At 37.3% G+C, this 22,517-nt stretch overlaps 1 protein-coding gene across 3 annotated transcripts in view; it reads right to left on the bottom strand.

The window, feature by feature from the left end:
• Fbxl4 (F-box and leucine rich repeat protein 4) overlaps positions 1–20,813 on the bottom strand; it is a 90,370-nt gene extending 69,557 nt beyond the window's left edge. For 2 of the 3 annotated variants that reach the window (XR_007109544.1, XM_047558961.1), the window contains exons 1-3: positions 20,677–20,813; positions 2,753–2,870; positions 1,520–2,103 (exon numbers count right to left, since the gene is read on the bottom strand). Coding sequence is in view for 2 of the 3 variants with exons in the window: in XM_047558961.1 (XP_047414917.1) it covers positions 1,520–2,031 (512 nt within the window). In the remaining variant the exon portion in view is untranslated. The remainder of the gene's footprint in view (positions 1–1,519; positions 2,104–2,752; positions 2,871–20,676) is intronic. The other variant, XM_047558962.1, reaches the window with a different exon arrangement.
• Positions 20,814–22,517: the final 1,704 nt, after the last annotated feature.

Raw genomic sequence — 22,517 nt, 5'->3', positions numbered from 1 at the left:
TACTCTGTTCACTGATTTATCTTCAATATCTAGAACAATGCCTAGCACACAGTAGAGACTAAAGTAATGAATGAGTGAATTAACAGTTAAAAAAGATCTAAAAACTGGTAAGATCAAAAAGTAAAAGAAAAATAAACAAATTACATGATCAGATAGTTTGAAAGAAAGCAAATATAAATGGTTCTTAAACATATGAAAAGATATTTAACCTCAGAGGTAATAAATGGATTTTAACAAAATTGATATGAAATACAATTTCTAACCCGTTAAGTTTCAAAAATAATGAGATTTATCATCATACTCTGTGGGTGAGTTTTGACAATACACACACATTCATACACTGCCAATGAGAATATAAACCAGTACAAACCCTCTAGAGGGAAATTTAGCAAAATTACAAATGTGTGATCTCTTCGGCCAACCACCTCTTTCAGGAAATTCATTCCACATGTACACTTGCATACAGGTAAAATGACTTATGATTTAGTTATTCCCTCAATTAATTTTCAGAATTACAAAACAGACTGGAAACAACTAAGTGCCAATTAATTATGAACTAGTTAATAAACTGAAGTACATATATACTATGCTTTACTTACTGTTGTAGGAAAGAATGAGGAAGGTCTCTTTGTACTTATATAAACATATCCTATATATACTACTTAGTGAAACAAATAAGGTACAAAACAATGTGAATAGTATGCTTATTTTTGTGAATAACAAAAATAAAAATATATTTGTATTTGTATTCACACAAAGAAACTCTGAAAAGATACAAAGAGACCTGATAAAAATGGTTTCTTTGGGGAAAGGATGGGTCCTGAGCACATGGAGAATAGGGTATGTGCAAGGCCACATTATGTACTTTATAGGTTACTGACCTATGTGATTATTTCATCATCAAATAATTATATTTTAAAAAATAAAGAGGATGAATCACAAAAACGAGAGAGAGAGAGAGAGAGAGAGAGAGAGAGAGAGAGAGAGAGAAAGGAGCTGCTGTGCAAATTAATGATGTAAATAGCATTGTAAAGAGAATTCAAGAACTCCTTAAAGCAACACTTACTTTTATATCAAGATGCATGTTATAAAAGCATCCACCTAACATTAAAGCTAACCTCCTAAAGATATCCTCTAAAGCATCACTCCATGGGCCTATTTTGAGTTGTTCATGGTAATTAAAAGCAGTAACATGATGCCTGTTTGAAAATATTTTAGGATCGTATTTTCTACCAATTTCTCAGATTGGCCCACATCCCTATTAGTTCAAATTATACTTTTCATTTGTGATAAATTCTGTGTCGTGCAAATATCACAATCTATGAATATTATTATGTGAGGTATTAAGGCAGAAAACATGCATTAAATCTTCATGAGTGTGATCTCTCTTTCCCAAAGGAAATTCAGGACAATTTTCAAAATTAAATTTGTCCAAATTACTTAAGATAATACTTCCAATGGAAAAAAGATCCCAAAATCTTTCAGAAATATAATTTAGGTCACTGAAACTGAGATTTACCTTACTTCAGCTGGGGGACTTGGAGAATATGGATTTGCAGAACAAGCCAGAATTCGGATGACTGCTCCAGGATGATAGGTTTCCAGAACATGAACAGCTGTAGGATATACCTGTTGTTCAAAAGTAAGTTCCACATAGTCCTGGCTCTGAAAATTAGGTGGTGTCCTCTTGAATGGCAAGGAAGCACTAGGACACTGATCCCACCACGTTCCATAAGTTCGAAACACAGCAGTCTGAGTAAAGTCACCAGAACTTGGGAATACATTTGGTACACCTGCCAAATTCCACATGGTATAGGACATACTATTCTCACTTCCATAATGGGAACTGAAATCCACTACTTCTTTGGCATATTGAACCACCTCTGCATTGAGAGGGGAAGTCCGGGTGTTTGATTCTATAGTTCTATGGCTGTTCATCATTTCTCCTCTTGTAGCTGTCCTGGCTCGGCGCCGAAGGCACATATAATAAAACATAGTCAAAACTGTTAACATGGGAAAGACTGGTGACATCTAGATGTGAATTATGAAGCTTCAAAAGGTCAGGTGTCCTCAGTAAGACGAAAGAACTCTTTGAAGGATGTTCTAAAAAATGAATGGCTTGGTGAAGTAAAATAATTTAAATAAGCAGAAAAATGCATGGAGAAGTTAGCAGGCTTTACCCCAATGAAGTTTCCCAAAATGAAACTTTGAAAAATAAGTTTTAAACTATAAATGCAAACCTCTGGTATAAATAATTTATCTATTTCTAAGAAACTTAAATATTGTAAATGTATCTTATGCTAAATGGAAAGCAAAACTGATGTTATAAGGCAATGGAAGATGTATAATCTAAAAGTTCAACTTTATATAAAATTATAACCACCATCCAAGAAATACCAAGTCCTGGAACTTTAAAAATTAAAATTATTTATAATATGTGGCATACCACTAAAATACAGTTATTAATTCAAAACAATCTTAGGCATTGCCATAATTTCACATTTTAACAAAGGATTCCTTATTGCTAATTATTATTCTCTTATTCTCTTCCAAACATGCTTAGTACAGATTTCACATTATGGGAATATAGTTTTTGGAGCTGACAGTTAATTCAGACCAACTAAATTAACTGCCTTACACATCACAGATCACCAGACAGTGTTTAATTTATAACTCTTAGCATTATTTGTTAGAGCAGTCCTTGGCTGTCTAGCATCTGGTTTGTTGCCAGCTACTCTTAGAAATCACTCACCCCAGATAGAATGGTCACAGGATACACATGGGAAATGTAGAAGTTGGCACTCATCCATGTGGCCTGAAATCTGCATGCTGCTTTCAGGTACTAATGCTAAAATGTGACATTCTTTTACCTGTAAAATAAGAGTTTTAGAAAATATTTTTATTTCCAAATCAGGAAGTCAAATATCCCAAAAAAGATTATTACTCCTAAGTAAGCAGTTACTTACTAAGACACAAGACTTTCAAATCAAACACAGTATATTTTTCTAAATTCTGTGGACAATTTGGAATTAGTATCTTTTTTTTTTTTACATTTACAATAATGAACCTATCTATATAGAGATTGCAAACTCATAGTTTTGCTTCAAACTATGCTAGCTGACATATTTTATGAGGGCCAAATGATGTTTTTAAAAATCTGGTCTAATTTAGCCATGTGGTGGCACACGCCTGTAATCCCAGCAACTCAGGAGGCTGGGGCAGAAAGATCCTAAGTTTGAGGCCAACTGGCAACCTGGTGAGATTCTCAGATAACTTAGCAAGACCCTGTCTCTAAATAAAAAGTGAAAAATACTGGTGATGTAGTTCAGGGTAAAGCATTCCTGGATTTAATCCCCAGTAAAAAAAAAAAAAAAAAAAAAGTTTAGTTTATAACCTTGAAAGGCCAGTAGTCTGCCTAAGACCACTCTAATTCCCAGCCAGCTCTACTTATGATTTATAACACACACCTGGCCCATGCCCATGTTCCTCACTGAGTAGGCAACCTATTATCAATATAAATAAGAAAATCGAACACTTATTCTGATACCTGTGAAGTCTTTAATTTCTCCAAAGTAAGATTAATATGCCAATCTTTAGTAGAGCATTGTGTTAGCCTTCCAAAACTTTAGCACCAAGACTGAAAAACATTACTTTCATTAAATGTCCCTCCCCATTCTACTGTCATGTATAACCAATTAGAACAATAAATAAATAAATAAATAAATAAATAAATATGTCCCTCCCACTCAAAAATCAATGGATTTTTCTGATATACAAGACAGAATCTAAATTCCTTTTTTGGTGTTTCAAGGCTCTCCTCAAGCTGGACAGACCTCTTTTTATCTAACCCAGAAAATCCAGTCAAGTTCTAACCACCCTTCATGTTTTGCTGTAAGTTTCAACTGCTCTACTATTTCTTTTCCAATCATTTTATTCCATATTAGTAGGCTTACTCTATGGCACCAAAAGGCACTTAGTTCCACTAAGGTCTACATTATAAGTAAGTTTCCTGAAGGAAGAAATCCAGTTAAAGATCTTCATTTCTTAATGTACTCAGTACATAGGGGACACAAAATGTTTGACACTGTTGATACCACAGTGATGAACAAACAAAAAACATTATGAGTCTAAAATAACTTAAAATTATGCAATAGTATCACTGAGTCTTTCAATTCCAATAAAGTCTAAACACTGAGATGCTTGACAAAATATAATCTATGAAACAGTATATAAAGGGCTGAGCTTCAAATATGTGCAAAAAAATACAAAATTGTGATAAACAAAGAGGAACATCAAAGAGATGAAACTAACATGACTCACAGAATCAGTTACTGACCATAATGGTTATGAGGGGACTTTCTAACACCCATGCAGGGAACTTATTTCCAGACATATGTCAACTATGGAGTCAAAACTCAGAAAAGATCACCCTAAAACCAGGACTATGAAGACACAGTTTACTGGGGGAAGCTCAAGTAGGTATGGCATCAAATGAGGAAATGGAGAAGTCACCATGTGAAATCAGAACACTATTAGGCATGTGCAAGCATAGTACGGGCCTAAATTCACACTACCTTCATGGTTTAAAATCCCACCCCATCCCCAACCTAAAAAAAGAAAAAGTAGTTTCAAACTGGTAGAACTTTAGGACTCATTAGCACAAATGTGAAATCTCTATGCAGAGATGTTTCTGCACAGCACAAACCAAACCCTTACCAAAGATTCATCACAGTAAATGATTATAGAACAATATGAAAATTAACCACAATGAGGGTCACTCAGTAGACTCAACAAACATTCCATGAACAAGAAATACATTAGAACAACTAGAACAAATACAGTCATGTGCCACACAATGCTGTTTTGGTCAACCTGGACATCCTCAAGGAATTGACTATATGACCTTTTGGACATCCCTTTCACTCCACAACTAAACTCCTTTCAATTGCCTTTAAAAGCCTGTGTTTATCAGTGAAACAGTTTTATAAAATCATAGGATTATCTGCAAAATAAGATATCATCCTTCATGTGAACTTTCACAATCATTCCTGACAAAAAGATTGAGACAAATTTGTCAAATTTTGGTTGACATACCAAGTCATAAACTTTATAACTGTTTCTTGGTGAGGTTATTCAAAGATTACTGAATATCAAAATCAGCAAGATTATCACATGGGAAACATTACTATTTGTTTTTATCTTTTTATTTAAAAAAATGTTTTTGTAGTGCTAGGAATCAAACCTAGGGTCTCATGCACGCTAGGCAAGCACCCTATCACTGAGCTACATTCCAGTCTTGGCAATACTATTTTAAAACTATGTTAAAATTCAGTAAAATTTTCATGGAAGCAATATATATATAAAGTGAACTATAAACTACACACATATACTAAATAGTCAAGCTTCTTCAGTACAGAAATGTAAAGTGTATGATTTGTTTTTTTCCCCAACCCTGAATAATAATAATCTTTAGTTATTTTTTGTGAAATAAAGCTAAAAATGATAAAAGAAATTTCTGAAAGAAAAAGTAGTGTACAGTACACTAAAAAGGTATTCTTTTATTCTTTTTTCATCAATGCTACTCAGGTAGTAGAGAAGTTAAATCCTGTTTTTGAAAATAAACAAGGCACAGAAACAAAAAAGAAAAATTATGCAAACCTTCTAACACCATTCACCAATTCTAAATTCCTTTTCATTCTACTAAGATGACATATAAAAACGTTTCAGAGGTCAGGAAAAACACATGGAGAAAAAAGGGTAGCTTCCTCTGCTTTTCTCTGGGAAATGAAGCTGAAAAGGGAATAGAGTCATTGTCTCAGGACTCACATGGGTAGCAATGACCAAAGCAGAAGTCCAAATTGTCCATGTACTGTCTGGACTTTTGCCAAGACATAGATACAATTTGTGATAACTGATGAATATGCCAGTGGGCAATGAACCAAGTGCAAAAGATACAATAATTCCATTTTATGAGGAGGATGGTATTCAAAGACAAAATTATTTTTCCCTTATGGGGCAACTAAATAAATATTAGTCTGGAACACTAAATTTTCCAAAAGAATGATTATAAAATATACGTTTTGGGAGTAATTCTCTTTTCTAGTTCACTCAAAAAGCTAATTTAATTTTAGAAACTCTTATGACACATAAAAGTACTATTTTCCAGGTAATCAAGAAGGCTTAATTCAGTCACTTACCAACAATGAATATAAGCTAAGAAATTCTCCATGACACACTGAACTTTTATACTAGCATAATCAAGGAATATGAAACAACAGACATTTTAACTTGTATCTTGAGACTTTCTTATTCCTTGGGAAACAACTGGCTTTATATGACATAGTTTTATTATGATACAACTTTATTTTCAACCACATCTTTCGTATTATAAGATGCTTAACAAAGTTAAATAATACAATTACAGAGAAAGCAATAACAGTGGAAAAGAGAAATTAAGAGGTATAGACAAGGGAGAACATATGTTTACTACTGAGATTTGAAGCGAGATGGGGAGTCGATGAGGCGGAGAGAAGCAGGATGGCAGGAACTGCAGAGAAGACGGCTTGTGCTTTGACAGAGGGAAAAGGAGTAAGGAAGAGGACTTTTCATGAAATAAACAAAAAAGAGGCAATAGAATGATCTAGAGCTAGAACAATACAAAGACCAGGTTGACTCTGTGATGAAAGAACCTGGAAAACAAGCTTAAAACTCAAAGGAAGATTCTCAACTCACATTAAAGTGAAAAGATATGGAAAAAGATGAAAATGGCAGGCAACACAGCACAGACACATACCGAAGGGATCAAAACACAAAGTTTACTTATGAAATAGTCCACAGAGACATGTCAATAAAGGGATAGAAAAAAGGTGGATTTAGAGAGCTTTGTAGCACAGCACTAAATTGCAATGGAATATACAATATGGTAATAAATCAAGAAAAAAGTACAAACCTTAATGCTTATCATTTCTGAATCCTACTGAAATTGGTCAAGAGACCCTATTCTACAGAAAGAACTTTTCTGGATAAATCTAGAAATCAAAACAGGTAAATGAAGGAATATGTCAATCAAAAGAATAAAATTATATGTGAATCTGAAGTAGCACTCAGAAACTACATTTTAATTTGATCTAACCAACAGGTCAGCTCTCTCCTGGCCTGCCCCCATTAGGCTTCTGTAGAAAATAATAACACGTACTCATACCTCTTTCTGCCTCTCTGTAACTTGTTCTAAGCTTCCTTCCTGGTTCTTTTCTCCTCTTTCTTCTCAAATGTACAGAGATACCATTTAAGGAAGGCTGTCTCTTTGATAATATGAATTACAAAAAGATATGCACCTATCTTCTCTCTTTCCCCTTCACTTCACATCTGACAACCTTTGCTGTAGATCCAAAAACTTCCACCATTCCCTCAACAGCACTTGTGCTTTGATGGCTCATCAGTTTGAGTCTTCCAACAAAGCTAGATGGAATACCCTCCCTCCTCCTCTGCTTTGGCACCCTCTCACCCAACCTTCAAGGTCAAGTTCAAAATTTATCTACCACTCATCTTTCATTTGCACTACATATCACATATTATCTGCTATTTCTTATCTGCTGAGATATTTTTCTTCCCCAACAGACTATGAATTCCTCAAGTTTGAAGAATATACCTTAATTATAACTACACACTTAAGGCCTGAAGCATGCCAATTTAGGCTCAATAACCATTTCTTGTTCTACAAAAATTGGCAGAGTAGATGGCATGAAAGAATTAAAATAAACACATTTAAAATAAACACAGAAATGAAACCAGTGACTCTACAAGGAAGATACATGTGAAAAAAAATTCCCTATCTTGATAGGGGATAAAAAGGATGAAAGTGGATAATAAAAACTGAAACACAATGGTTAAGATTCAAATGTGTGAACTTCTTTGAAGCCATCCAAGAAGGAATGGTATACATATTGAAATTTTACTGTTCAAAGAAAATATTAAAAAGTAGTAACTTCCATTCATACAAAGGAGCCCCTGAATACATAAAAGAGACTTAACTCTGGCCACAAAGAAACTCTGATTGAAATTAAAGAAAGATTCATGAAAGAGATGATTGGAGAGGGGAAAAGAAAGCTATTTTCTCAAATATGATGATTTTTTAAAAATTCCAAATCTATGTTAAGACCATAGGTTGATTATAGAGAACTGGAAAAACTATTTCTAAAAAAGAAGTCCTTAAAAAAGGAGATAACCGGGCTGGGGAGATAGCTCAGTTGGTAGAGTGCTTGCCTTGCAAGCACAAGGCCCTGGGTTCGATCCCCAGCACCGCAAAAAAAAAAAAAAGGAGATAACCTAAGAGCTAAGAAAAAAGACAGACTGAGAGAGGCAAGAATATAAGAGCAAGGGCAAACAGGTTTAATATTGTTCTAGTATTAGACATGCTGTGGGGGAGCACATGCTGACTGTTAGCAAAAGTATCACTTTGCCTTTATCACAATAACTTATATTCCAAATGTACTATATGCTTAAAACTAACATATTGAGAAAATAACAGTGCAGTACAGAAATTACTGGGGACAGCATCTTAAGATTTTATGTAGCTCTCTTTTCCTCTAATTCTTCTTCAGTTAAAACATTTGCATTATGATTGGTGTTTTAATCAAGGCTTGCTATGGTTTGGATAAGTGTCCCCAACAACCCAGGTGTTAAAGGCTTGGTTGCAGCCTATGATACTACTGGTAGGTAGCAGAATCTTTAAGAGATGGGGCCTACTGGGAGGCAGGGAGGTCACTTGGAGGGCCTTGAAGCAGATACAGCCCCTTTCTCTTTTTGCTCCCTGGCTTCCATAATGTGAACAGGCCTCCTCTGCCACACATTCCTGCCATGATGGACTGTGCCACAATAGTGCCCAGTGACCATGGCTTGAAACCTCTGAAACCATGAGCCAAAATAAAGTCTTCCTCAGGTTAAGTTGCAGGTCCAAAGTTATAGTTCTGGAATGTTAACTGACACAAGGCCCCAATACAGAATAAACAGGTGGAGTTTCTAAATGAAACAAGTAGGGCAACATGGAGACGAAACATTCCTAACCAGCTTCAAAGTTTCTTGAAATTCCAAGTATCTGAAGGTAGAAGGAGAAAGCAGGGGAACCAACTTAGGATAAAATTCCTAAGAGCAGAGGGAAAAATTTTAAAACACAGGCAAACAATACTTCTCTCTTTTCAGGGATCGAGGTAGCCTTCAAAAATGTAAGGATGTGACACAAAAAATCTGGAACAGAGTAACTTCTTCAGAAATTTATTCTGTGTTGATGAACAATGGCAAGGACTAAGCAAGAAAAAGACAGACTAGAAATGATTTATCAGAAAACAAAGTCAGGATTTAGAATCCATTTAAACTAGAAATAGGCAACAGAAAGTATGGCAGAAATCATTCTCTCTCCTCTCTCTTTCCTAGAATTTCTTTAAGAAGCATATTTAAAACTTCTGAAATATTTCATCATCAATCGTTAGTGGCAAGAAAAGCAGAAAAATAATTAAGAGAAAACAATGATTAAAAGAAAAAACAAAGCGAGCAGACTGTAGGATTAGAGGAATGGTGATTTTCCTGACAGTGGATCTGGAAACACTCTTCCCACCCAGGTACTATCTAACACAGTGGCAAGGAAGGATATGCTTCTAATTACAAGGTGCCTTAGATACATATACTATTATGCTATATTAACTATATTTTACCCTTTCTTTATTTTTTCAAAATAAGTAAGAATAAACCATTAGAATGAAGAGACTGGTGAATTCAAGAGAACCTTGAAACTTTCACAAACACATACCATATGTTTTTCTACAATATTTTAAATGAGTCATATCTGGTTGAAGAGAAAAAATATCTCCAACTGTTAAAACCATACTAATTATGAGACTCTGCTTTAGCCAAATACTAACTATACATTTGTGTACACATTTTTGTATACTGAAACACTTTACCTAACAAAAATACAGAGGATTTACAGTTATCCAACCTAACAAAAACTCAAACACAATATTTTAAGTCTGTCATGGGTAGCCATTATAGCTAAAAGAGTAATTACCTAAAATGGTGTAATATTGTTAAACTTACTTCAGGATATAATTGCATTCCAAAAAAAAAAACCAAAAAACCCATACATTTCAAGAGTACAGTTTGATGAGTTCTGACAAAAACATATAACCTAAAGATTTATATATAGCAACAGCTCCCAGGAACCATATTAAAAGAAAGAATATACTATGAGAAAATACTAATAAATGATTTGCCAAGTCATTAATAGTCACAATATGTAAAGAGCTATTACAAATCAATAAAAAATAAATTCAACGGAAAAATAAGCAAAGGATATGACTGTGCAAGAACAAAAACATAGATAGAGACAGCCACAAGTCCCCGAGCCAATGGAGAGCTTCGATCCGCAAGCAGCATCTGGGATCAGGGCAGGGCAGCCAGAGACTTCTTCAGGCGGCTCTGCCCACTCCGGCCGCAGGCTCTTTCCACGGGGCGCGATCCAAGATGGCGGACTAGAGGGGGACTGCATCCCTAGTCGCTCCAGAACCCAGGAGTTAAGAAGGGGAGGCATTGAGAGACTTGGACTGAAATAGAGCCACGGGTGAGTCTGCCCACTGGGTAAAGTTCGGCCCGGGTGGCAGGCCCAGATAGAGGTGGTTTATCGGATCAGGGCAGGGCAGCTAGAGTCTTCCACAGGCAGCCCTGTGCACTCCGGTGCTGGGCCCCTCCCACACAGCCAGCTTCTCCAGGTTCTCGGAGCAGACCCCCTACTGAGAGCCTTTCTGATCAGAACAAGCTCCAAGTCCCGGAGCCAGCACAGCATACTCTGGCCCGCAAGCAGCTTCAGGGACCAGGACAGGGCAACCAGCGATCTCCCCAAGCAGCCTGGACCCCTGCGGTGGGAGGTGCCTTTCAAGGCTAGCTTCTTGGAACAGACCGCCCTGTGAGAGCTTTTCTACATAGAGCCAGCCACAAGTCCCCAAGCCAACGGAGAACTTCGATCTGCAAGCAGACTCTGGGATCAGGGCAGGGCAGCCAGCGACTTCTTCAGGCGGCTCTGCCCACTCCGGCCGCAGGCTCTTTCCACAGGGTGATCCAAGATGGTGACCTAGAGGGTGACTGCATCTCCAGTCGCTCCAGAACCCAGGACTCAAGAAGGGGAGTCATCGAGAGGCTTGGACAAAAATAGAGTCACGGGGTGAGTCTCCCCCACTGGGCGAAGCTTGGCCTGGGCACCAGGCACAGATAGGGGTGGCTTATCATAGCAGGGTAGGGCAGCTAGAGTCTTCCCAAGGTAGCCTTCCACAATCCAGCGGTGGGCTCCCCCCACACGGCTAGCTGCACGGTGCAGACCCCCAGTGAGAGCCTTTCCGCACAGAGCCAGCTCCAAGCCCTGGAACCAGTAGGGGTTAGGGGCAGCTTTCTTCGGAAGCACTGCATTATCAAATTCCTCCAAGACTTCAGGCTACTGAAGGCTGGGAGGTGATACACTGGAAATCTACAGGGACACTATAAGCCAATAGAGGAAATCTGCAATATCTCAGAGTCCCACTGACATCTGACCAATATGAGAAAACAAGGGAAGAAAATGTCCCAAACAAACCTAGATACTACATCAATAAAACCCAATAACAGCAATGCAGAAGAAATGTCAGAAAGGGAGTTCAGAATGTACATAATTAAAACAATCAGAGAAGGAAATGAGGAAATGAAAGAGCAAATGCAGGCATTGAAGGAGGAGATGAAAGAGCAAATGCAGGCATTAAATGATCGCACCAATCAACAGTTAAAAGACCAAATACGGGAAGCAAGAGATCATTTCAATAAAGAGTTAGAGATACTGAAAAAAAAAAAAAAAACTGAAATACTTGAAATGAAGGAAACAATAAACCAAGTTAAAAACTCCATAGAAAGCATAACCAATAGGGTAGAAAACCTGGAAGACAGAACCTCAGACATTGAAGACAAATTATTTAATCTTGAAAACAAAGTTGGCCAAACAGAGAAGATGGTAAGAAATCATGAACAGAATCTACAAGAATTATGGGATATCATGAAAAGGACAAATTTAAGAATTATTGGGATTGAGGAAGGCTTAGAGAAACAAACCAAAGGAATGAACAATCTATTCAATGAAATAATATCAGAAAATTTCCCAAATCTGAAAAATGAAATGGAAAACCAAGTACAAGAGGCTTATAGAACTCCAAACATACAAAATTACAACAGACCCACACCAAGGCACATTATTATGAAGATACCTAACATACAAAATAAAGACAGAATTTTAAAGGCCGCGAGAGAAAAGAATCAAATTACATTCAGAGGGAAACCAATAAGAATATCGGTAGATTTTTCAATCCAGACCCTAAAAGCCAGAAGGGCCTGGAACAACATTTACCAAGCCCTGAAAGAAAATGGATGCCAACCAAGAATCTTATACCCAGCAAAATTTACCTTCAAATATGACGATGAAATAAGATCCTTCCATGATAAACAAAAGCTAAAGGAATTTGCAAACAGAAAGCCAGCATTACAGAACATTCTCAGCAAAATATTCCATGAGGAGGAGATGAAAAACAACGATGCAAATCAGCAACAGGAGGCGCTAGCCTAAAGGAATAGCCAAATAAAGGAGAAACCAAATCATGTCAAAAAACAAATATGAGTAAATGACTGAGAATACAAATCATATCACAATAATAACCCTGAATGTTAATGGCCTGAACTCGTCAATCAAAAGACATAGACTGGCAGATTGGATTAAAAGAAAAATCCAACAATATGCTGCCTGCAAGAGACTCACCTCATAGAAAGAGATACCCATAGACTAAAGGTGAAAGGATGGGGAAAAACATACCATGCACACGGACACAGCAAAAAAGCTGGAGTATCCATCTTCATTTCAGATAATGTGGACTTCAAGCCAAAACTAGTCAGAAGGGATAAAGAAGGACATTACACGCTGCTTAAGGGAAGCATAAATCAGCAAGACATAACAATCATAAATATCTATGCCCCGAACATTGGCTCATTCAAGTACATCAAACAAATCCTTCTCAATTCCAGACATCAAATAGACCACAACACAATAATACTAGGCGATTTTAACACACCTCTCTCACCACTGGATAGATCGTCCAAACAAAAACTGAATAAAGAAACCATAGATCTCAATAACACAATCAACAATTTAGACTTAATGGACATATATAGAATATACCATCCAACAAAGAACGAATACACTTTCTTCTCAGCAGCACATGGATCCTTCTCTAAAATAGACCATATTTTATGCCACAAAGCTACTGTTAGCAAATACAAGAAGACAGAGATACTACCTTGTACTCTGTCAGATCATAATGGATTGAAATTAGAAATAAATGACAGAATAAAAAACAGAAACTTCTCCAATACCTGGAGATTAAATAATACACTATTATATGATGAATGGATAACAGAAGACATCAGGAGGGAAATAAAAAAATTCTTAGAAGTAAACAAGAACAAAGACACATCATATCAAAATCTCTGGGACACTATGAAAGCAGTACTTAGAGGAAGATTTATTTCATGGGGCGCATTCAAAAAAAGAAGTAGAAATCAACAAATAAACGTCTTAACACTACAGCTCAAAGCCCTAGAAAAAGAAGAGCAGACCAATACCAAAAGTAGTAGAAGACAGGAAATAGTTAAAATCAGAGCCGAAATCAACGAAATTGAAACAAAAGAAACAATTGGAAAAATTAACAAAATAAACAGTTGGTTCTTTGAAAAAATAAATAAAATTGATAAACCCTTAGCCACACTAACAAAGAGAAAGAGGGAGAAAACTCAAATTACTAAAATTCGGAATGAACAAGGAAACATCACAACAGACACGAGTGAAATACAAAACATAATTAGAAGCTATTTCGAAAATCTATACTTCAACAAAACAGAAAACCTCGAAGACATCAACAAATTTCTAGAGACATATGAATTACCTAACTGAACGAGGAGGACATACACAACTTAAATAAACCAATTTCAAGCAATGAAATAGAAGAGGTCATCAAAAGCCTACCAACAAAGAAAAGTCCAGGACCAGGGATGCAAGGTTGGTTCAACATTCGGAAATCATTAAATGTCATTCACCATATCAACAGACTCAGCCGAGTTCTACAAAACCTTTAAAGAAGAGCTCATTCCAATACACCTCAAAGTATTTCATGAAATAGAAGAGGAGGGAACCCTCCCAAACTCATTCTATGAAGCCAATATCACCCTGATACCTAAACCAGACAGAGATACATCGAGGAAAGAAAATTTCAGACCAATATCCTTAATGAACATCGACGCAAAAATTCTCAACAAAATTTTAGCAAATCGCATACAAATATATATTAAAAAGATAGTGCACCACGATCAAGTGGGTTTTATCCCAGGGATGCAAGGTTGGTTCAACATTCGGAAATCAATAAATGTCATTCACCATATCAACAGACTTAAAGCCAAGAATCACATGATTATTTCAATAGATGCAGAAAAAGCATTTGATAAAATACAGCACCCCATCATGCTCAAAACACTAGAAAAAATAGGGATAGTGGAAACATTCCTTAACATTATAAAGGCAATCTACGCTAAGTCCATGGCTAATATCATTCTAAATGGTGAAAAACTGAAAGCATTCCCCCTAAAACTGGAACAAGGCAGGGATGCCCTCTTTCACCGCTTCTATTCAATATCGTCCTTGAGACTCTAGCCAGAGCAATTAGACAAACCAAAGAAATTAAAGGGATACGAATTGGAAAAGAAGAACTCAAACTATCCCTGTTCGCTGACGACATGATTATATATTTAGAGGAACCTGGAAATTCCACCAGAAAACTTTTAGAACTCATAAGTGAATTCAGTAAAGTAGCAGGTTACAAGATCAATGCTCATAAATCCAATGCATTTTTGTACATAAGTGATGAATCCTCAGAAAGAGAAATTAGGAAAACTACCCCATTCACAATAGCATCGAAAAAAATAAAATACTTGGGAATCAATCTCACAAAAGAGGTGAAAGACCTCTACAATAAGAACTACAGAACACTAAAGAAAGAAATTCAAGAAAACCTTAGAAGATGGAAAGATCTCCCATGTTCTTGGATAGGCAGAATTAATATTGTCAAAATGGCCATACTACCTAAAGTGCAATACAGATTCAATGCAATTGAATGATGTACCTTGCAGAAATAGAGCAAGCAATTATGAAATTCATCTGGAAGAATAAAAAACCCAGAATAGCTAAAGCAATCCTTGGCAGAAAGAGTGAAGCAGGGGGTATCGCAATACCAGATCTTCAACTCTACTACAAAGCAATAGTAACAACAACGGCATGGTATTGGTACCAAAATAGAAAGGTGGATCAATGGTACAGAATAGAGGACACAGAAACAAACCCAAATAAATACAATTTTCTCATACTAGACAAAGGTTCCAAAAATATGCAATGGAGAAAAGATAGCCTCTTCAACAAATGGCGCTGGGAGAATTGGAAATCCATATGCAACAGAATGAAACTAAACCCATATCTCTCACCATGCACGAAACTAAACTCAAAATGGATTAAGGACCTCGGAATCAGACCAGAGACCTTGCATCTTATAGAAGAAAAAGTAGGTCCAGAGCTTCAACACGTCGGCTTAGGACCAGACTTCCTCAACAGGACTCCCATAGCACAAGAAATAAAAGCAAGAATCAATAACTGGGAAAGATTCAAACTAAAAAGCTTTCTCTCAGCAAAGGAAACTATCAGCAATGCAAAGGAAGAGCCTAAAGAGTGGGAGAAAATCTTTGCCAATCATACTTCAGATAGAGCACTAATCTCCAGAATCTATAAAGAACTCAAAAAACTCTACACCAAGAATGCAAATAATCCAATCAACAAACGGGCTAAGGAAATGAACAGACACTTCACAGAAGAAGATCTACAAGCAATCAACAAACATATGGAAAAATGTTCACCATCTCTAGTAATAAGAGAAACCACCCTAAGATTCCATCTCACCCCTATTAGAATGGCGATTATCAAGAATACAAGCAACAACAGGTGTTGGCGAGGATGTGGGGAGAAAGGTACACTCATACATTGCTGGTGGGGTTGCAAATTAGTGTAGCCACTCTGGAAAGCAGTGTGGAGACTCCTTAGAAAACTGGAATGGAACTGCTATTTGACCCAGCTATCCCACTCCTTGGCCTATAGCCAAAGGACTTAAAATCAACATACTACAGAGATACAGCCACATCAATGTTCATTGCTGCTCAATTCACCATAGCCAGATTGTGGAACCAACCTAGATGCCCATCAGTTGACGAATGGATAAAGAAACTGTGGCATATATATACAATGGAATTATACTCCGCAATGAAGAATGATAAAATTATGGCATTTGCAGGCAAATGGATGAAATTGGAGAATATCATGCTAAGTGAGATAAGCCAATCTCAAAAAAGGACGAATGATCTCGCTGATAAGCAGATGAGGACATATACTGGGGGGTGGGAAGTGTTAGCATTAGGTTCAGGGTTAGGTTTAGGGTTAGGGATAAGGAGTGTGGTAAGAATGAAGGAAAGAAGGACTGTATAGAGGGAAAAGAGGGGTGGGAGTGGTGGGGGAGAAGGGAAAAAAATAATGAATCAAACATCATTGCCCTATGTAAACGTGATTACACAAATGGTATGCCTTGACTCCATGTACATATAGAGAAACAACATGTATCCCATTTGTATACAATAATAATAAAAAAAATAATAAATAAAAAGAACAAAAACATAATTGGCCAATAAACATATACAGATATTCAACCCCATCATTAAGCAAAGAAATGCAAGTGACCATTTCATCTTGATAATAACTGTTCTATGAGATAATACTTTACAGGTACATCAGTTTCTGCATGTCTTAATATGGGCACTGATCATGTTTATTTCAAACTATCTTTGCAACAGCACTTATATAGCAAACAGCCTTGGGATATAAAAAGAGGTCTCCCTCTACAACAGTGGGAAAAATGATCTCTCCCTCCAAGGCAAAAATCAGGCATGTTTACTTGTACCCCACTTGAAACACTCAGATTCTCTAAACTCAGGAGGAAACCTGCTGTATGTGCTAGTGTCATCTGGCCTTTGTCATGTCACCCTGTAGAAACTGGGGCCCCAGGGCTCAGCACAAGATGATACTCTCTGGCTACCATTACTGCTGTGCTTTTTGTCTCTGACCCAGGAGACTCATGTCTTCTTGCCAGCACACTCTTAGCTTGCAAGTTGTATACTGTTGCAGACTTTTGACCATTTTTGGCAAGGATATGATGGCAAAAGGAGCATTCTTACAAACTGTACAAGTCTACACTTACCAACCTTTTTGAAGGGACCTATGACAGAATCTCTGAGAATTTAAAATGTATATATAGCCTTTGACCCAACAATTTAAGTGTTTGCACTAAAGAAAATAAATATGCAAACATATACTATAGTTCTCTCACCTAAGGAAATAAGTTTCAAGATCCTAGTGAATGCCTGAAACCATAGATAGCAAGGAATACTCACACATACTTGTTCTCCTCATACATATATATATACCTATGATAAATTTTGACCTTTTCACTTAAAGGAAGCACTTGATACCTTCTCTTTGGCATATGTGAATTCCAAGCATCACTACTACTGAGCTTTGAAACCATGTGTAAATAAGGGTTATTTGAACGCAAGTATGGCAAAACTATGCAGCTGATCTAATAATCATGATGCTACCAAGTGACTAACAAGTAGATGGTGGATACAGCAAGGATGTGTTGGACAAAGATATGATTCATGGAGTAAGAAAGCATCATGCTACTCAGAATAGTGCACAATTTAAAACTTATGAATTGTTTAGTTCTAGAATTTTCCATTTAATATTTTCTGACTGTGGGTGTAGGCAACTGAAATGAATAGAAAGTAAAACTGAAGGAGAGACTACTGCACATACAAAATGATCCTGTAATTTTGTTTACATTATAAACATGATATAAACATAGTAGTCTAAATATCAACAGAGGATTGGGTCAATAAATTTGGGGTTATTCCTACAATTAAATACCAAAAAGACTTTTTTAAAGACAAGATAATGTTGAGCCAGGCATGGTGGCACATGGCCTATAATCCCAGCTACTCAGGAAGTTAAGGCAGGAGAATCACACGTTTGAGGCCAACCTGGGCAAGCTAGCAAGACCCTGTCTGAAAATAAAATTTTAAAAAAGGGCTGCGAGTATAGCTCAGATGTAGCGTATTCCTGAGTTTAATCTATAGTACCACAAAAAAAGGACAATATGTTATATGAACTGACACAAAAAGATGCTCAACTATGACTAAGTAAAGTTGCAGAAAATTACATAGAGCAGACCGACATTTATGAAACCAATGTAGATTATACTCATGCTTTTAAATCTGTAAGAATAAATTATTAAACAGTGATGACTTTTGTGGAATATGATTACTGGCAGGTGGGCACACAACACGCCCACTTTTTCCTTTGGCTATTTATGTACTGCTTGATTTTTAAAAAGAACATATACATTTATGTTATAACCTAATAGAGTTCTTAAGTATCTATTAATAAGAAACACTTGAAAATGTATTATATTTGGGATAGCCAGTTGAGATGGTAAGATACAAATGGACATAAGGCTGAGGGATCACATCTATCACCTACAGATACTGAAAACAGGTACACCATGTTCTGTTTTGTAGCTGAAGACTCACACTACAGGTACTAACGCAAAATACAAAGTCAAAAGATTTGCACATTTTGAATCAGGTTGTCTCTCTTATGTACAACTCTAAGGAGCAACTCGACATAGTGAATGCTGAGTGAACAACAAAAGGTATTTATTTAACAGTCATTACTAAAATTCAATTTGATTTTGGTAAAGGCAAATCAAAAATATTAATTTCAAGCATAAGCAAGAAACTAAGGGGGGCATAAGAGGTAAAGAAAGTGACTTAAATTGTCCCAACTAAAGGAGTTCATTCCCAAAACATTTATGAATGTGTGCAAGGTACATTGTTCAAATTACTAGACATTAGAACATATTGCAAAATTAGAGTAACAAGAGTAGTGTGGCATCATCACAGAAAGTCAGAATCTCTGCTGAACAGTTCATAAAGAGTTCCAAGAATATACAGGAGTTATGGTCCTCAATATAGATAGTACTTATCAAAAGGGAAAAATATAATTCAACAAATGATGTTGGCCACTGGTTAACAACAAAAAATGTGTAGCCTTGCTTTCTACCTTATATATGAATAAAACCATCAACAGTAGAAGAAAAAAGATGCGGATATTTATATAAATTCAGATGACAAATGGCCTAAGAGGACACCAAAGGTAAATCCATGAAGTTAAATGGCAATTGTCCACTAAACCAAAATTATGAGGGTAAGACAACAAGACTAACACAGAAAAGAAAGGGGCAGTTTTTGCTAGCTGACCGTACATGGAAGTAAAAGATAATCTGTTATTAACATTTTTTTACTGTATCATGGTTAACCACCTCACACTGAGCTGACCTCTCTGATTTTCAAGTCTGTAACAGAAGGAAGGATATGAAAATGCAGGGTTCAGAAAAGTCAAACGTCAGGACAGCAGTTGAAAAATAAAAGTTGGTACTTGAAAGTATGAACTGAATCCAATTCAATGACAACTTTGAGAGTGCCTACTATGGGGTGATGTATACTGTCTCTAGAAAGAAAACTTTACTTTCCCCCAAGAACTCAATATCTGATAAAGGACTATAGGTGCGTTGAGGTAACTGGAAAAGGTCCCTGGTATTCAATCAACAGGTACAGTATGTAGTACAAGAGAAGCATAAGGTGAGTTTGAAGAGAAAAATGTACCCATATTCTGAATTTAAGAAACTGAGGAATGCACGCAGAAAGCAGAAAAGTCAGCTTGTGTCTTCAAACAGATACAAGCAAAAAACCTACACCTCAGTGAGACCTCCAGGGTGCAAAGCCAGACACAGTATCAACTATTAATACAACTAACCGACCACAAGTTTATATCATCGTAACTTCTTTCCAATTAATTGGAGGGGCGGGGGCTTTGCGGCAATGAGCTTCTGGGAAACCAAGGAAATACAAAACCACCCATACTGCAATCATGTTGACAAGGACAAGTGGATGGTCATCATCACATTCTAGGGACACACCTAAACACAGAAAGGATGTTGCAATCAGGTATCTTGTGGCAGAACTGAAGAAAGGAATGGGCTGAGTGGGCAGAAATCATTAGATGATAGAGGGAAACAACGCCAGCAGGAACTCCAGCAACAAGTTTTCGTCCGCAGGCAGGTGGCTCAGGCGCGGCGGCCAGGTCGGCAAGGAACTGTAGGTGTCAACAACCCAGCGCAATGCTACGACTCACGCCCTGCAGGGACACTGGTGCAGGAAAGCTGTGCCCTCGGCACCTAAGCAGAGTCCAAGGTCCCCAGCAAGCCCCGCAAAGGCCGCGCAACGGGAGGTGGAGGCGCGAGTGGTGGGGGCCTCTGTCTCACGCCCACGCTCCCCGCAAACAGCTCGCCGCCCAGCCCCGCCCCAGCGAGGAAGAAGGGAGACTGAGACCCGCAGAAAGGAGAAGTAAAGGAAGGGCCGTACCCTGCAGGGTCCGGGAGAGGCAAGCGCCGAGGGCTTCACCCCCCACCGGGAGGCGCGGAAAGGCCTGGGCGCGGGGCCGCTCCCAGGCTCTCGCGCTGCGGCACTACAGCGGCGAGCCGGGCCCAGCGCGACCCGGAAGGAAGACACGGAGACCGCGGGGAGGGGCGGGGCTAGAGGAGGAGCGGGGCTCGGGGCGGTGTCCAAAGGCGAAGTGGGGCGGGGCCTCGAGGAGGGCGGGCACTGCTCCCACAGGAGTGGCTCTCGAGCTTCTGCACCGCCCTCTTCTAGACCGCGAGGAGGAACTTCCTGCTGGCTTACCAGCACAGCCTGTAGTGCCATAGAAATGGCACAGTTACTCAGAGTCTGGCGGGGGCTACAAATCCTGTGCTGGAATAATCCCTTCCAAATGACAGTCCTTGTAGAAGTCCTGCTAGGGCTTCTTCAATCCAGAGTTGGTGGCTTAGTTGATGTATAGGTATGCATGACGTGTGTCCGCAGAGGAAAAGTAGACTAAACATCACAGGGTTCTGAGGGCATAATCCTCCAAACCTCTTCAGCCCCAGATACAAATCCTTAATGCAGGCCCATTTCCATCTTAACATTGATTAGCCCATGACCATTATCCCTGATAAAGAAGATGCTCTCACATTCTCCTTTAGTCGCTTTAATTTATTTTCAGTAGTTACAATATGTCCCTTTCTTTAGCTTGAACATATTTATCTTGTTACAAGGTTTCCGTTAAAACGGAAAACTTTTAATACGTTGAATCACTCATTAATTGCTAATTGCTTGTAAAAAGGCAAAATAGTAAGAATATTTATTTATAAATTATGTAGATGAACTGACTCAATACATGATAAGTAAATTGTATACAAAAATGGAAATTTTATAAAGGAATTGAAATTTAATCCACATTCCCCAACCTTGAGTGTGACCAGCACTTAATGACTTTCTTCAGTATTGGAAAGGAGAGAAAAATAGCTTTATTTCAGGAGCCTGATAAACACACCCTTGACTAGATAAAGGTAAGTCAATAGCATGCACTCAGATATGGTGTTCTGAGAAGGGCAGTCTATCTCCTTAACAATAGGAGAAAGTGAATGAGCAGTATATGTATTGTCACTGCAACTTTGCTGTAAGCCTGTGTCTGTCCTAAATTAAAAACTGGATTAAAATAATAAATTAATGTATTAATAAGTAAATAAAACTGACTCTTTTATACTTGCTAAGTCTTAATTGAACTGATGCCTCAGGGCACTCAAGTCCTATTTAACCATAGCAGTTTCTCATTCCTAACATAATTTCTAAATACATTTTTCATTGATGTGTAAAATTTATTCAGAAAATGACACAAAATATGTATGTAGAGTTTGATGAAAAGTGACCACACTTGTATATTCACCAATCACATCAAAAAATAGATAATTACTAGAATTCAGAAGCTAGTAATAGCTAGCTTGAGTTTCTTTCTTTTTCTTTTTTCTTTTTATTTATTTATTTATTGCTTTCTAATCAATGACTACTATACCTTAATTTTTGTGGTGTTTTATGAAGTTTCTTTTTTTTTCCTAGCTTGAGTTTCTACTACATAAATATACTATAGTTCATTTATTTATTCTACTCTTGATGGGCATTGAACTGATTTTACTTTTGATTATTGGAAACAATACTATTAACATTCTTGTTTGTACCCTTTTGGTTTATATATTTTGCATGTCCTTCTGAGTTTTGATCTCCTCAATATCTAAGAGATGTGGTAGTTAGTGCTGTTATATTTTTGTTCAGTTTTTTTTGTTTGTTTGTTTTGTTTTGTTTTGTTTTGTTTTGTTTGCTTGTCTTTT

Source organism: Sciurus carolinensis, chromosome 7 (genome assembly GCF_902686445.1).
Source record: "Sciurus carolinensis chromosome 7, mSciCar1.2, whole genome shotgun sequence".
Classification (NCBI taxonomy): domain Eukaryota; kingdom Metazoa; phylum Chordata; class Mammalia; order Rodentia; family Sciuridae; genus Sciurus; species Sciurus carolinensis.
This window is presented reverse-complemented; position numbering and strand designations above follow the sequence as displayed.